We start from the raw sequence: 14,526 nt of genomic DNA, 5'->3' as shown, positions 1-14,526 counted from the left end.
TTCCTATATAAGGTCCCACAGTTGACAGTGCATGTCAAAGCAAAAACCAAGCCAAGGTCGAAGGAATTGTCAGTAGAGCTCAGACAGGATTGTGTCGAGAAACGGATCTGGGGAAGGGTACCAAAACATTTATTCAGCATTGATGGTCCCCAAGAACAGTGGCCTCCATCATCATTCTTAAATGGTAGAAGTTTGGAACCACCAAGACTCTTCCTAGAGCTGGCCGCCCTGCCAAACTGAGCAATTGGGGGAGAAGGACCTTGAACAGGGATGTGACCAAGAACCCGATGGTCACTCTGACAGAGCTCCAGAGTTTCTCTGTGGCAATTGAAGAACCTTCCCAGAAGGACAACCATCTCTGCAGCACAACACCAATCAGGCCTTTTTATGGTGGTGGCCAGACAGAAGCCAATCTTCAGTAAAAGGCACATGACAGTCCACTTGGAGTTTGCCTAAAGGACTATCAGACCATGAGAAACAAGATTCTCTGGTCTAATGAAACCAAGTTTGAAGTCTTTGGCCAGAATGCCAGGCATCACATCTGGAGGTAACCTGGCACCATCCCTATGGTGATGCATGGTGGTTGCAGCATCATGCTGTAGGGATGTTTTTTCAGCGGCAGTGACCAGGAGACTAGTCCGGATCGAGGCAAAGATGAACAGAGCAAAGTACACAGAGCTCCTTGATAACCTGATCCAGAGCGCTCATGTGTTATTAGCAGAGAGGTTTGGATCCCTCTTTTGTTATTGGTCTATCAACCAACTTACCACATGGTGATTTCACCTTGGAAAGCTGAAATTCTCACCATGCAAACCTGCTGATTAGGTCATGTGTAGATTGTATTTTCAACCAGCAACTATGAGGAAATAATACTTTTATGGTGTTCGTTTTCGTCAGCTGTACAATATGATTTAAAACAGTTTTAAAGCTTACTTTTGACTGCACTGGGCCTGCCTCCTGTTTCCAAAAGGACTTGCAGCATTTGGAGATTTGTAATGATTTTTAATCCTCCATTTGGGCAAAGCAACAGCAACCGCTTAATTCACTTCCTCTACAGCTATACAGGGATCACTTTTTTTCAGTAACCACCTGAGACTAGGCAGATGAAAAGATGCATGACCAGGTGTTTTTTTGTATAAATTTGGACTTGTTTGATCTATTTGATCTTAGCGTTAAGACCGCTCACTCCTCTTCCTGGGTTGCTGACGCTACTTTGGAATACACCTCTGAAACGACTAGGGATGAACAGGTCCATGAACAACACTTGGTTTAACCTATCCAGTCGAGAGACCAGTGACCACTGAGAAGGAAAAAAGTATTCAGTATTCAAACCTTTCCAAAGGCTGCACTTATTTGATCCCGTGAGAGCGTTTGTGATCCCTGTGAAGTGTAAGGAGTCACATGTCGCATGCAGGTCCACTAAAAGTAACTTGATTACCCTGCCCTATAAAAATAACTAGAAAACAATGGTATACATTTGCTTTTGAGGCTTCAAGGAAAGGGTTTCTCCCACAGAATTGTGGTTATGTAGGGTTACATGTATAATAACCTGAACTAACCAACTAAGGCACCGTTATTAGTCAGGCCACCTCCAAAACAGGCTACGCGATCTTCACAACATATTCATCAAACCCCAATTCATTTTGACTTGGCAAGAAAGGACTGTCGCAGTCCACCCTTGACATCAATTGTCTGGATGATGAGCCTGCATTTTCAGTCTTCGACACCTGCCAGATCTGAATGCTGGTGGCAGAAGCTAGTATCAGTCTAGCGAATGCGGCACACGTTTGTGTGACATTGAAACATCTAAATTGTTCTTTAGTTTCTCAGTTTTCTAGAGCCCTGGCCCCAACTATGACTGTCAAACTGATCCTGTCATGACCATATACTTTTATGACCTTTTTTGATACATTGTTTTAATTATGGGCCTCTGTTTTGAATAAATGTTCGAGGAGCAAGGACAAAATTAACTCCTAATGACATCTACCAACGTGGCTCTGTGTAGCTATCGCTTTCAACAGCAATGGAAGTGGTTGTTTACAAAATCTCACTCAAGGTAAGCCTATGAATATCAACAGCTTGTGGACGGTAGACATTTTTCTCTGCAGGGCGACAGGTTTCTGACTATGGTGTCACTCCCCCTTCACAATATTTTTGGCAGTCGATGCATAATGCTCCTTCCCTTACGAGTTGTGGTATGACTCTTTCGGTCTTTTTCTTCACTCTCTCACACCATCTTTGTGTCTCTCACCCCCTTTCTCTGTTTGTGTGTGTAGTGTGGGTCTGGATGTGGGGCTTTGTCTCCATCACCATTATCAGCCTGCTGTCCCTACTGGGTGTAATACTGGTGCCCATCCTCAACCAGGGCTGCTTCAAGTTCCTGCTCACCTTCCTGGTTGCCCTGGCTGTGGGCACGCTCAGCGGAGACGCCCTGCTCCACCTGCTGCCACATGTGAGTACTTCTGGCTCCACTGACCCTGTGACACCTCAGTTTCTGAGCCACCATTGCACCCAATCTACACACATCCACCAACAAGTTCAGAGACTTGTTTGGGTTGGTGCATTTTTTGCTTTGTCATTAAGGGGTACTGTGGACGGATTGATGAGGGGCAAAAAAACATTTTAATCCATTTTAGAATAAGGCTGTAAATGTAACAAAATGTGGAAAAGGGCACTGTTGGTACCTTACTGTAATAGATTCCATTTAAATGGGCAAAATAGCTTTTTAGCATTTTTGCTGTGACTTTCTGGGAGTGGTCTGAGTGGGGAGGGGAATCTGAAAACTAGCTGTTACTAGCAGAGGTTTGGATCTCTTGTTATTGGTCTATCTACCTATTTACCGCATGGTGATTTCACCTTGGAAAGCTGAAATCCCCACCATGCAAACCTGCTGATTAGGTCCTGTGTGGATTGTATTTTCAACCAGCAACTTTGAGGAAATTAACACTGATTTTAACTTTTTTTTTTATACTTCTACAGTGTTCGTTTCATCAGCTGTACAATATGTTATAATACACAGGAAACGCTTCATTTTGACTGCACTGGGCCTTTAAGTTGAATTTCCCCAATAGGAAGACTTTTTACAGGATGTCAGATTGACGATTCACCTGCTGCCCCACGTGAATTAAAGCTATACTTGGAAGAGGGGAGCGGGGCACCCCCACAACAAGAATGGAAATATCTATGCGGGCCCCCCAAAAATAAAGATATTAACATCCGGCACCCCTAAGAGTCAATGTCAGGGCCTAAAACTTTTTAATGCCTACCAGACACTGGCATGTAGATCTACCAGCCACTCAGATTTTTTTTACCAACCAAAATATTTGTTTTGCGTTACACAAAAAAACTGAAAACAAAATGGATGAGCATGCTTAGTAACGTTTCTAAAACAAGATATGTATTACTAGTAAGAAGTAATGTGGTATCTTTCTCAGTTTAATGTACTGTTTTGTGACCTGAGTCTTTTTAACCAAATATCACAGATTCTGCTGCCCCTTTAAGGTTACTGTGGAATTTCGGCTCTTTTTGCTGACTGATCTTTGACTCGTTCAGTCATAATAAGTCATCTTTTGACTAATTTAGTTAATTTGAGTCATTCATGCCCAGAGCATTCAGGACCCTCTACTGGGCATCGATGAACTGAATTCTCGAAGTCGTAAACCAGAGTCTTAAAATCAAATGTCGTTCACCATAGGTGGCTCATTGGAGCTGTCATTTGTGACTGAAACATGTACTTTAAAAAATGTATTGCTGGGCATGCAAACACAATATTATTTATTGATGCGTTTATTACAAGGTCTAGACTGGTTGTGGCCGCAACTGGACTAGATTTTGAGCAACTCTTGGCGAAATGCATTCCTTGACTGCCGTGAGGGTGATGAGCACAATTTTGTTTGCGAGCTGCAGCGCTCCAAATGTTTCATTCTCAAGTTTGAGTTTGTTGAGCTGTGTATGTTTTGGTTCTACAAAGCTGTTTCCAGCATTACATTCAATAATCAATTAATGGCATTCATTAATGCACCATGCAATCAATTGTCAGTTCCTCCACACATATGCCAGACAGTTGGTGGTCGGAGCACGTCTCTGGAGCCGCTGAGACGGAGGAACGTGTATTAATCCTGCTTTAGGACTCATTACGACCGGCACAAGCAGATCAAACGAACAACTTAAATTAACAAGTCACTCATGAAAAACAAATGACTCAAGTCAGTAAAAATAGTAGTTCAAAAATAATGACTTGTTTGCGAACTGCACATCACTAGTGTGCCTGTGAGAATCTGACTAGTAGAGGCTGACGACATCTCTTTGCCTGCAGTGGAAGCAAACTCAAACATTTAGACAACTTGTGGACAAAACAATGTAAATATCCAAGAAACAAAAGTCTCACTTTACTAGTTAGACCAACTGTGTGCAGCCCCCCAGACAGGCAGTGTTGCTGCGCGAGGTGGGGTACAACGTTCGGATTAGATTGTGCATTAACATGTGTGAAACAGAATGGCATAAATACTTAGAAAAATAAATGCTGCAGTATCAGTTCTATTAATCACAACTCGCATGTGCCCATACTTGACTTGTGACTATTTTTTTAAATAAAATTGCCGCACTGTAGAGCCCTGAGTAACTACCCGCCAAAACCTACCTGCATTTGGTGTGTGGCGGGTGTTTAATTTTAGGCCTTGATCCATATGCAATTCGAACACTGAGTAGGCCAACTTCTCTGCCCTGTACCACCCACACATCCACCTCGCATGCCATCTGTTCCCGCGTAGCCATGGCACCCAATCCACACACACCCACTTACCACATTCTGGCCCAACGTTAGAGCGTTCAGATAGAAGTGGATTGCGTAGAGCAGGCATGATTTAGTTATTCTTGCCGAATAAGAAATACGGTGTTGACTCTTCATGACGTTTTCAGCTGCAAAGTTCTAAACATTGCACCCCACTGCGTAAACCCCTGCCATCGCCAGACCAACTCATTCACTATAAGATCCTGTACTCTTACCACTGGTGCCCTCAGTGGAATGCCAATATAGTGCCACACATACAGTGCCAACTCCCCTCACACAGCCCGCAGCCTGACAGCTCCTTGTGAAGTATCACACACGACTCATTCAGATTTTTTTATCTGTGTAATATCAGACTGCTCTAGTTGAATTAGCCTTTTGCATTATCCCAGACAATCGTTCTCCACAACCTGCATTCAGACCACCCCAGAAAATCAGCTCCCTGCAAACTATTCCATCCAGACTTCCTCACCTCTGCATTTCATGCCAGTCATCAATCCATCACCCCTAGTAGCGATGAAATAATTGCCTTGACATTTCATACTGTTAACAAGTTCAGGAATCCTGGCCATGAAATTTAAAAAAGTTACTAGCTAAGCATTTTCTATCTGTTATTTTAAAGAACACTGGTGCTAAACTGTACGTTTGTTGCTAAATGGCACTATGCTTATCCTTGTAATTTCTATTGGCCAAATATTATATTCACAAATGTAAATTGAGTTTATTTCACTGTTACAATTTTATAAGTCCCTCAAAACATTAGAAGTCATGTCTGTTAATGTCTCATTGCCTTGTCACATCTAAAAATGTCCCTAATTGGTGTTTTATTTTTTCATTGTATACGCAGAAATGTCTCTGTATTGATGTGTAATATTGATATTATTTTTGCAATAAACACAAGTTTTTCAGCACTGTGCTAAAATAGTTACATTCATTGAATTTCTAAAAGTACATCGTATCTAGTCTGGGTACCAGCCTTTTTTGCCAACATTCCACGTTCAGCAATCTCAATGTTCAATATGCAGCTGGATGTCCGGCAGGGTTGCTAATTGCTTTTTGGAAATTACATTCATATTTTCCATGACAACGTGCAGCTTCAAAATTAGAATTATACAAAGTCAAAAACAACAATTTAGCTGTTAGCTAGGCAAGTTGTTGCATTTTAAAATCAAAGCTACAATGTTTTGTTTGAATTGCAGTATATCTTTAGTTTGAGAATTTAATCAAATCAAGCTTTATTTATACAGCCAGCACATTTCAGACATGGAATGCAACACAATGTGCATCACATGATTTAAAAAATAAATAAATAAATGGAAATAAGAGCTTAAATATTTACTACACAACAAACGTGGTGATAAAACACTAAAGAAGGAGCGAAACTGAATGACTAAATATGCGTTTTAAGATTTCTTTTAAACAGGTCTACAGGTTCGGCCCCTCTGGTTCTCTGGCAGGCTATTCCAGAGATTGGGGGCATAATAACTAAAGGCTGCTTCTCCATGCCTCTTGTTCCTAGGATATGGGATAGTTAACAGGCTGCCAGAGGACCTGAAGGACCTACTGGGTACATAAATGAAATGTATTGGGGTGCACAATCATGGATTGATTTTAAAACAATAGAAGAATCTTAATGTATTATATTTCATTAGAAAAATTCTGCAGAGACCTCAACCAATGTAACGTGTGCTCCCATCTGGTCTTGGTCATTACCCGTGCTCCAGCATTCTATGTTTTGCAGTTGACTAATGGCTTTTTTTGGGTAGACCAGACAGAGCAGTACTCAAGCCTGCTTGTACGGCAGCGTAGCCTAGTGGTTAGAGCATTGGACTAGTAACCGGAAGGTTGCAAGTTCAAACCCCCGAGCTGACAAGGTACAAATCTGTCGTTCTGCCCCTGAACAGGCAGTTAACCCACTAGGGCCGTCATTGAAAATAAGAATTTGTTCTTAACTGACTTGCCTAGTTAAATAAAGGTAAAAAAAAATCAAATGCATGGATGAGTCTCTGTATCAGCCTGAGAGAGAAACAGCCACACCTTGCCAATGCTCCTCATGTGGTAAAAAAGCTATTTTAGTCACATTCCTAATGTGTGATTCGAAATGTAGGTCCGAATCTAAAATAACATGTAGGTTTTTCAACCTGGTGTTCTTTATTACCTGTGAATTAAAATGTGAGGCCAGATTCTGTCTCTGTCTCTCTGTGCTTTGGCTCCAACAGTAAGTACCTTTGTCTTGATTTAGCTGGAGAAGTTGTGAGCCATCCAAGTATTTATCACAAATACAGTCTAATAATTTATCTGTGGAGTTGAAATCCTCTGGTGACACTAAGTGTACCGTAGCAGTGAAAATCGTGTGAGAGAGTAAAAACTGACCGGTACCATTTTTTTTTTTTTTTCGTTGCTGTATGTTCACCAAGGGTGAAAAACTTTATGCTGGTTCAATAGGTTCTAAACCAGTTTACTTCTCCAGTATGTCCAGAAAGACATCATGGTCAAAAATGTAGAAATGAGCTAGCAACTTTTCAGACTGATTTTTGTCTGGACAACAACAACAAAAAACGGCACAGAACAATGAGCCATATGTTTCACCGAATGTATAAATCTGAAGCATCTGGTTAGCATTTCCACTCACCACTGAATATAGTGGCCGACAGTCGGAGAAGATGGAGCGAGATGCTTTTTAATTTTTTTTACCGTTTGAGCGTAGGCTATATCACCTGTTTATGTTCATTCGCATATTTTTCATGCCTCTGACATACGGTAATGATGATTAAAAAGTGGTGTAATAGCCTACAGTTTTCTTTACCTTTTTGTTTTAATGTGATAGGCTCATGTTTTACCGCTACGCCGTACCACACTTTATTTTGCCGTGACACCGCCTTATTTTAACCCATGGTTATTGCACGTGTACTTCAGAGTAGGCATGTGCCAATAGGTCTGTGCTTGGCTCTGCCCACCTCGATTGTTCTGCCCACTGATTCATTTTCTTCCATTGGAAACGACAGGATGTGGTCTCTTGGGTTAGTTATAAAAATCTTTGCTTATGTGATCTGTGAAGAAAATAAATGTTTATGTAGTTCCAATATTTGCATAACTTTTGTGATTTGGAGTACAGCTATGAGGGTTATCGAATCAGGATCAAATCCTCATCTCCTCGGTCATTAATGATAGAATGTTCATATTTGAAGATTGAAGAAAGGCCAGTCTCTTTGACAAATGACAGAGGCGAGGAGTGGAATGTTAGCTAAAAAGACTGGTACTCCGGCTACACTACCACAATTTCCTATTACATACCAGTGGAAACAAGACTGTAAAATAGTGCAACCAATGTTTTTTTGTTTTCATCTTGTAGGCTCAAGGGGAGCACGACCACAGCCACGGTGAGTCAGGAAACAAGAGCAACACTAAAGAGGAGGACATGCTCACTGCCTTTGACGGGGTCTGGAAGGGCCTGACAGCGCTGGCTGGAATCTACTTCCTCTTCATCATTGAGCACTGCCTCGGCATGTTCAAACACTACAAAGACGCAGGGGTAAGGAGAAGCCATGCACGCATACCTGATTGAATGCTATAGAAATAACTTCATAACTAGGTGTTTACCACAGGTGGGACCAAGTCATTTTTTTAGAAGTCACAAGTAAGTCTCCAGTCTGCACTCAAGTCCCAAGTCTAGACAGTCAAGTCCGAGTCAAGTTTCGAGTCCTAAACAAGTCATGTGCTCTACACCAAATGTAATACAATTTCATATTTATAACGAGTAATCGTTAGTATATTACATTTACACAAATCATGAATGATAAAAAAAAAAAAATGTATTACTTGCCAAATAAACTTTATATTTCTATGGCTGTACATGGATAGCCATGAGAAAGACCCCCCCCCCCCAATCGGGCGATGTAGGCTTTTGCACAATCGCCCAACCTCAACACACACACCCTCTCTGTGTGTGGTTACAGTAGGCTAACGTATGTCAATGGTTTCAGGAACAGCAGTAACATCAGGCAGGATTTTGGTTTCCAACTGCCTGGCCAGTTGTAGCACAATCTTGGGTGCAATGATCACATTCTCCAGTGTGAGAAACAGTCACTTAGCAAACTGAGCCACCAATAGTCGGCAGAACCCAGACACAGCAGTACTTGAGACGGTGTTTTAATAAACTGACTGACACTGTGGAGGCTCATTATTTTAACGTTATGTTAGCCTACATGCTACGCTAGCATACAGTGCCTTGCGAAAGTATTCGGCCCCCTTGAACTTTGCGACCTTTTGCCACATTTCAGGCTTCAAACATAAATATATAAGACTGTATTTTTTTGTGAAGAATCACCAAAGTGGGACACAATCATGAAGTGGAACGACATTTATTGATATTTCAAACTTTTTGAACAAATAAAAAACTGAAAAATTGGGCGTGCAAAATTATTCAGCCCCCTTACGTTAATACTTTGTAGCACCACCTTTTGCTGCGATTACAGCTGTAAGTCGCTTGGGGTATGTCTCTATCAGTTTTGCACATCGAGAGACTGACATTTTTTCCCATTCCTCCTTGCAAAACAGCTCGAGCTCAGTGAGGTTGGATGGAGAGCATTTGAACAGCAGTTTTGAGTTCTTTCCACAGATTCTCGATTGGATTCAGGTCTGGACTTTGACTTGGCCATTCTAACACCTGGATATGTTTATTTTTGAACCATTCCATTGTAGATTTTGCTTTATGTTTTGGATCATTGTCTTGTTGGAAGACAAATCTCCGTCCCAGTCTCAGGTCTTTTGCAGACTCCATCAGGTTTTCTTCCAGAATGGTCCTGTATTTGGCTCCATCCATCTTCCCATCAATTTGAACCATCTTCCCTGTCCCTGCTGAAGAAAAGCAGGTCCAAACCATGATGCTGCCACCACCATGTTTGACAGTGGGGATGGTGTGTTCAGGGTGATGAGCTGTGTTGCTTTTACGCCAAACATAACGTTTTGCATTGTTGCCAAAAAGTTCAATTTTGGTTTCATCTGACCAGAGCACCTTCTTCCACATGTTTGGTGTGTCTCCCAGGTGGCTTGTGGCAAACTTTAAACAACACTTTTTATGGATATCTTTAAGAAATGGCTTTCTTCTTGCCAGTCTTCCATAAAGGCCAGATTTGTGCAATATACGACTGATTGTTGTCCTATGGACAGAGTCTCCCACCTCAGCTCTGTAGATCTCTGCAGTTCATCCAGAGTGATCATGGGCCTCTGGGCTGCATCTCTGATCAGTCTTCTCCTTGTATGAGCTGAAAGTTTAGAGGGATGGCCAGGTCTTGGTAGATTTGCAGTGGTCTGATACTCCTTCCATTTCAATATTATCGCTTGCACAGTGCTCCTTGGGATGTTTAAAGCTTGGGAAATATTTTTGTATCCAAATCCGGCTTTAAACTTCTTCACAACAGTATCTCGGACCTGCCTGGTGTGTTCCTTGTTCTTCATGATGCTCTCTGCGCTTTTAACGGACCTCTGAGACTATCACAGTGCAGGTGCATTTATACGGAGACTTGATTACACACAGGTGGATTGTATTTATCATTAGTCATTTAGGTCAATATTGGATCATTCAGAGATCCTCACTGGACTTCTGGAGAGAGTTTGCTGCACTGAAAGTAAAGGGGCTGAATAATTTTGCACGCCCAATTTTTCAGTTTTTGATTTGTTAAAAAAGTTTGAAATATCCAATAAATGTCATTCCACTTCATGATTGTGTCCCACTTGTTGTTGATTCTTCACAAAAAAATACAGTTTTATATCTTTATGTTTGAAGCCTGAAATGTGGCAAAAGGTCGCAAAGTTCAAGGGGGCCGAATACTTTCGCAAGACACTGTATATAGCTGTCGGCTATATTAGCCATGACTTGCCGTTCTTTGTGCAGCTTCAAATGTCGAACAAAGTTGGAAGTTGTTGTGCCTCCATCTGTAATTTTCTTACTGTATGAGTTGCAAGTTAAGTTTCGAGTCATTGGTGTCAAAGTCGAGTTGCAAGTCACCATATTTGTGACTCGAGTGCACACCACTAGTGTTTACTATTGTGAACTGGTATTCAGAATACCTGGTAAGTAAGACCTAAGGTATTTATGACGTGAAAGAGTAGATTGTAGGAAATACTGTGCCTTAAAGTATTCACCCCCCCCCCCTCATTACATTTTCCACATTTTGTTAGTCTGAATTTAAATTGATTCAATTTTGATTTTGTATCAATGATCTACACATAATAACCCATAATGTCAATGTGTAATTATGATTTTAGAAATGTTTACAAATTAATAAAAAAATAACGCTGAAATGTGCTTAACAAGTCACGGATTCACTGTGTTTAACATGATTTTTAAATGATTACCCTGTCTATGTACCTTATACAGTTGAAGTCGGAAGTTTTAATGCACTTAGGTTGGAGTCATTAACTTGTTTTTCAACCACTCCACAAATTTCTTGTTAACAAACTATAGTTTTGGCAAGTTGGTTAGCCTCTCTAGGATGTGGGACAGTAGCGTCCCACTTGGCCGAAAGCTAGAGAAAATGCAGAGCGCCAAATTCAAATAAATTCCTATAAATATCAAACTTTCATGAAATCACACATGTAAGATACCAAATTAAAGCTACACGTGTTGTGAATCCAGCCAACATGTCAGATTTCAAAAAGGCTTTTCGGCGAAAGCAAACGATGCGATTATCTGATTATAGCACCTCCATAAACAAAAGAGAACATTTCAATTGATCCAGAACAACACCGGTTCCAACTTGCGCCAACGTGACGACAAAATATCTCAAAATTACCTGTAAACTTTGCGAAAACATTTCAAATTACTTTTGTAATACAACTTTCGGTATTTTTTAAAACTAAATAATCGATAAAATTAAAGACTGGATGATCTGTGTTCAATACAGGAAGAAAACAAACTCTAGCATGCTTTCTGGTCATGCGCCTCTATCAAACAGTACACATGAAGTGACCCTTGTTCAAGATGGCCGTACTTCTTCATTACACAAAGGAATGACCTCAACCAATTTCTAAAGACTGGAGACATATATAGTAGAAGCGGTAGGAACTGCAAGCAAGTCCCTTAAATCTGAATTCACGATAAACTCATTGAAAAGAGGGTGACCTAAAAAAAAAAAGAGAAACATCTGAATGGTTTGTCCTCGGTTTCGCCTGCTAAATAAGTTATGTTATACTCAAAGACATGATTCAAACAGTTTTAGAAACTTTGTTTTCTATCCAAATCTACTGTTTATCTTAACTCCAAAATTCCAAATGCTGCCCCCTATCCTAGAGAAGTTAAGACATCTACTCTGTGCATTACACAAGTCATTTTTCCAACAATTGTTTAGACCGATTATTTCAGTTATAATTCACTATCACAATTCCAGTGGGTTAGAACTTTACTACATACACCAAGTTGACTGTGCCTTTTAAACAGCTTGGAAAATTCCAGAAAATTGTCATGGCTTTAGAAGGTTCTGATAGGCTAATTGACATCATTTGAGTCAATTGGAGGTATACCTGTGGATGTATTTCAAGGCCTACCTTCAAACTCAGTGCCTCTTTGCTTGACGTCATGGGAAAATCAAAAGAAATAAGCCATGACTTCAGGAAAAGGAATTGTAGACCTCTACAAGTCTGGTTCATCCTTCGGAGCAATTTCCAAACACCTGAAGGTACCATGTTCATCCGTACAAACAATAGTACGCAAGTATAAACACCATGGTACCATGCAGCCATCAAAGGTGACGCGTTCTGTCTCCTAGAGATGAATGTACTTTGGTGCGAAAAGTGCAAATCAATCCCAAAACAACCGCAAAGTACCTTGTGAAGATGCTGGAGGAAACTGGTACAAAAGTATCTATATCCACAGTAAAACGAGTCCTATATCGACATAACCTGAATGGCCGCTCAGCAAGGCAGAAGCCATTGCTCCAAAACCGCCATTTAAAAAAAGACTATGGTTTGCAACTGCACATGGAGACAAAGATCGTACTTTTTGGAGAAATGTCCTCTGGTCTGATGAAACAAAAATAGAACTGTTTGGCCATAATGACCATTATGTTTGGAGGAAAAAGGGGGAGGCTTGCAAGCCGAAGAATACCATCCCAACCGTGAAGCACGGGGGTGGCAGCATCATGTTTTGGGGGTGCTTTGCCCGCAGGAGGAAATGGTGCACTTCAAAAAATAAATGGCATTATGAGTTAAATTTATTTTGAGATATTGAAGCAACATCAAGACATCAGTTAAAGCTTGGTCACAAATGGATCTTCCAAATGGATAATGACCCCAAGCATACTTCCAAAGTTGTGGAAAATGGCTTAAGGACAACAAAGTCCAGGTATTGGAGTGGCCATCACAAAGCCCCGACCTCAATCCCATAGAAAATGTGTGGGCAGAACTGAAAAAGAGTGGGCGAGCAAGGAGGCCTACCCACCTGACTCCGTTACACCAGCTCTGTCAGCAGGAATGGGCCAGAATTTACTCAGCTTATTGTGGGAAGCTTGTGGAAGGCTACCTGAAAAGTTTGACCCAAGTTTTAAAAAAATGTAAAGGCAATGCTACCAAATACTAATTGAGTGTATATACACTTCTGACCCACTGGGAATGTGATGTAATAAATAATAGCTGAAATAGATCACTCTACTATTATTCTGACATTTCACATTCTTACAATAAAGTGGTGATCCTAAAACAGGGATTTTTTTACTGAGATTAAATGTCAGGTATTGTGAAACTGAGTTCAAATGTATTTGGCTCAGGTGTATGTAAACTTCTGACTTCAACTGTACATTAGATTTGCTTACCAAGACAACCTCCCGAATGTCCTAATTACAGTTATGCAGAAATGGCGCCAACATTTCCTGGTTGTTAAAATTCTAATAGTTTGCCTTTCAGTTTGTGACAAAAGAAGATTGTACAATGATTCTCTACAATATAATCTAAATCACTTTGAAATATATTTTCAATAACCAAAAATATTGTATTTTCAGCATTTTGACTGTGGTGTACAAAACCAAAAGTAAAAGATGCAAATAACAAACTTAAGCACGGGAAACGTAGTAATAGCGCACATTAAACAGATCTACCGCTTCTTAGTCTTGCTTTCATTGAGTGACAGATCTGTAACTCATTTATGTCATTATGGTTGCCCAAAAAGTTACATTGCAGCAGAGCTTCAAGATTTAAAAATAATAATGGGCTAATATTGTGTCTAAGCTGTAAGAGCTGCCAAAGGTGATTTTAACATGTATTGTGTCAGGTGGTTGAATACATATCTAATCAAGATGTTTTTTTATTTTCGATTAATTACAAAAAATAGTTAGAATTTTTTCTTCCTCTTTGACAGAGTAGTTTGTCGATCGTTAACAAAAAAATTACAATCCATTTCATTCCCTCTTTGTAACAACAAAATATGGAAAAGGTGGTGTGAATACTTTCTAAAGGCACTGTAGTAGTAAAGGTAACTGCCAAAATAAAGGAAACACCAACATAGCATCTTTGGGCCGTTGGGCCACCAGAACAGCTTCAATGCGCCTTGGCATAGAAGTGTCTGAAACTTTATTGGAGGGGTGGACACCGTTCTTTCACAAGAAAATCCTGGAGTCTCCTCTTCACTGTTGACGTTGAGACTGGTGTTTTGCAGGTACTATTTAATGAAGCTGCCAGTTGAGGACTTGTGAGGCGTCTGTTTCTCAAGCAAGACACTTATGTACTTGTCCTCTTGCTCAGTTGTGCAC

The 14,526-nt window shown here is 40.5% G+C and overlaps 1 protein-coding gene across 5 annotated transcripts in view; it reads left to right on the top strand.

The window, feature by feature from the left end:
- The window catches only part of slc39a10 (solute carrier family 39 member 10), a 63,962-nt gene that overhangs the window by 35,827 nt on the left and 13,609 nt on the right, over window positions 1–14,526 (top strand). For all 5 annotated transcript variants that reach the window (XM_029664185.2, XM_065023233.1, XM_029664100.2 and 2 more), the window contains 2 exons: window positions 2,277–2,452; window positions 8,139–8,318. In XM_029664185.2, the coding sequence (XP_029520045.1) occupies window positions 2,277–2,452; window positions 8,139–8,318 (356 nt within the window). The remainder of the gene's footprint in view (window positions 1–2,276; window positions 2,453–8,138; window positions 8,319–14,526) is intronic.

The sequence above is a fragment of the Oncorhynchus nerka genome, linkage group LG1, assembly GCF_034236695.1.
Source record: "Oncorhynchus nerka isolate Pitt River linkage group LG1, Oner_Uvic_2.0, whole genome shotgun sequence".
Classification (NCBI taxonomy): Eukaryota; Metazoa; Chordata; class Actinopteri; order Salmoniformes; family Salmonidae; genus Oncorhynchus; species Oncorhynchus nerka.
Note: the sequence above shows the minus strand (reverse complement) of the source record. Positions and strands in the feature narration are given on the sequence as shown.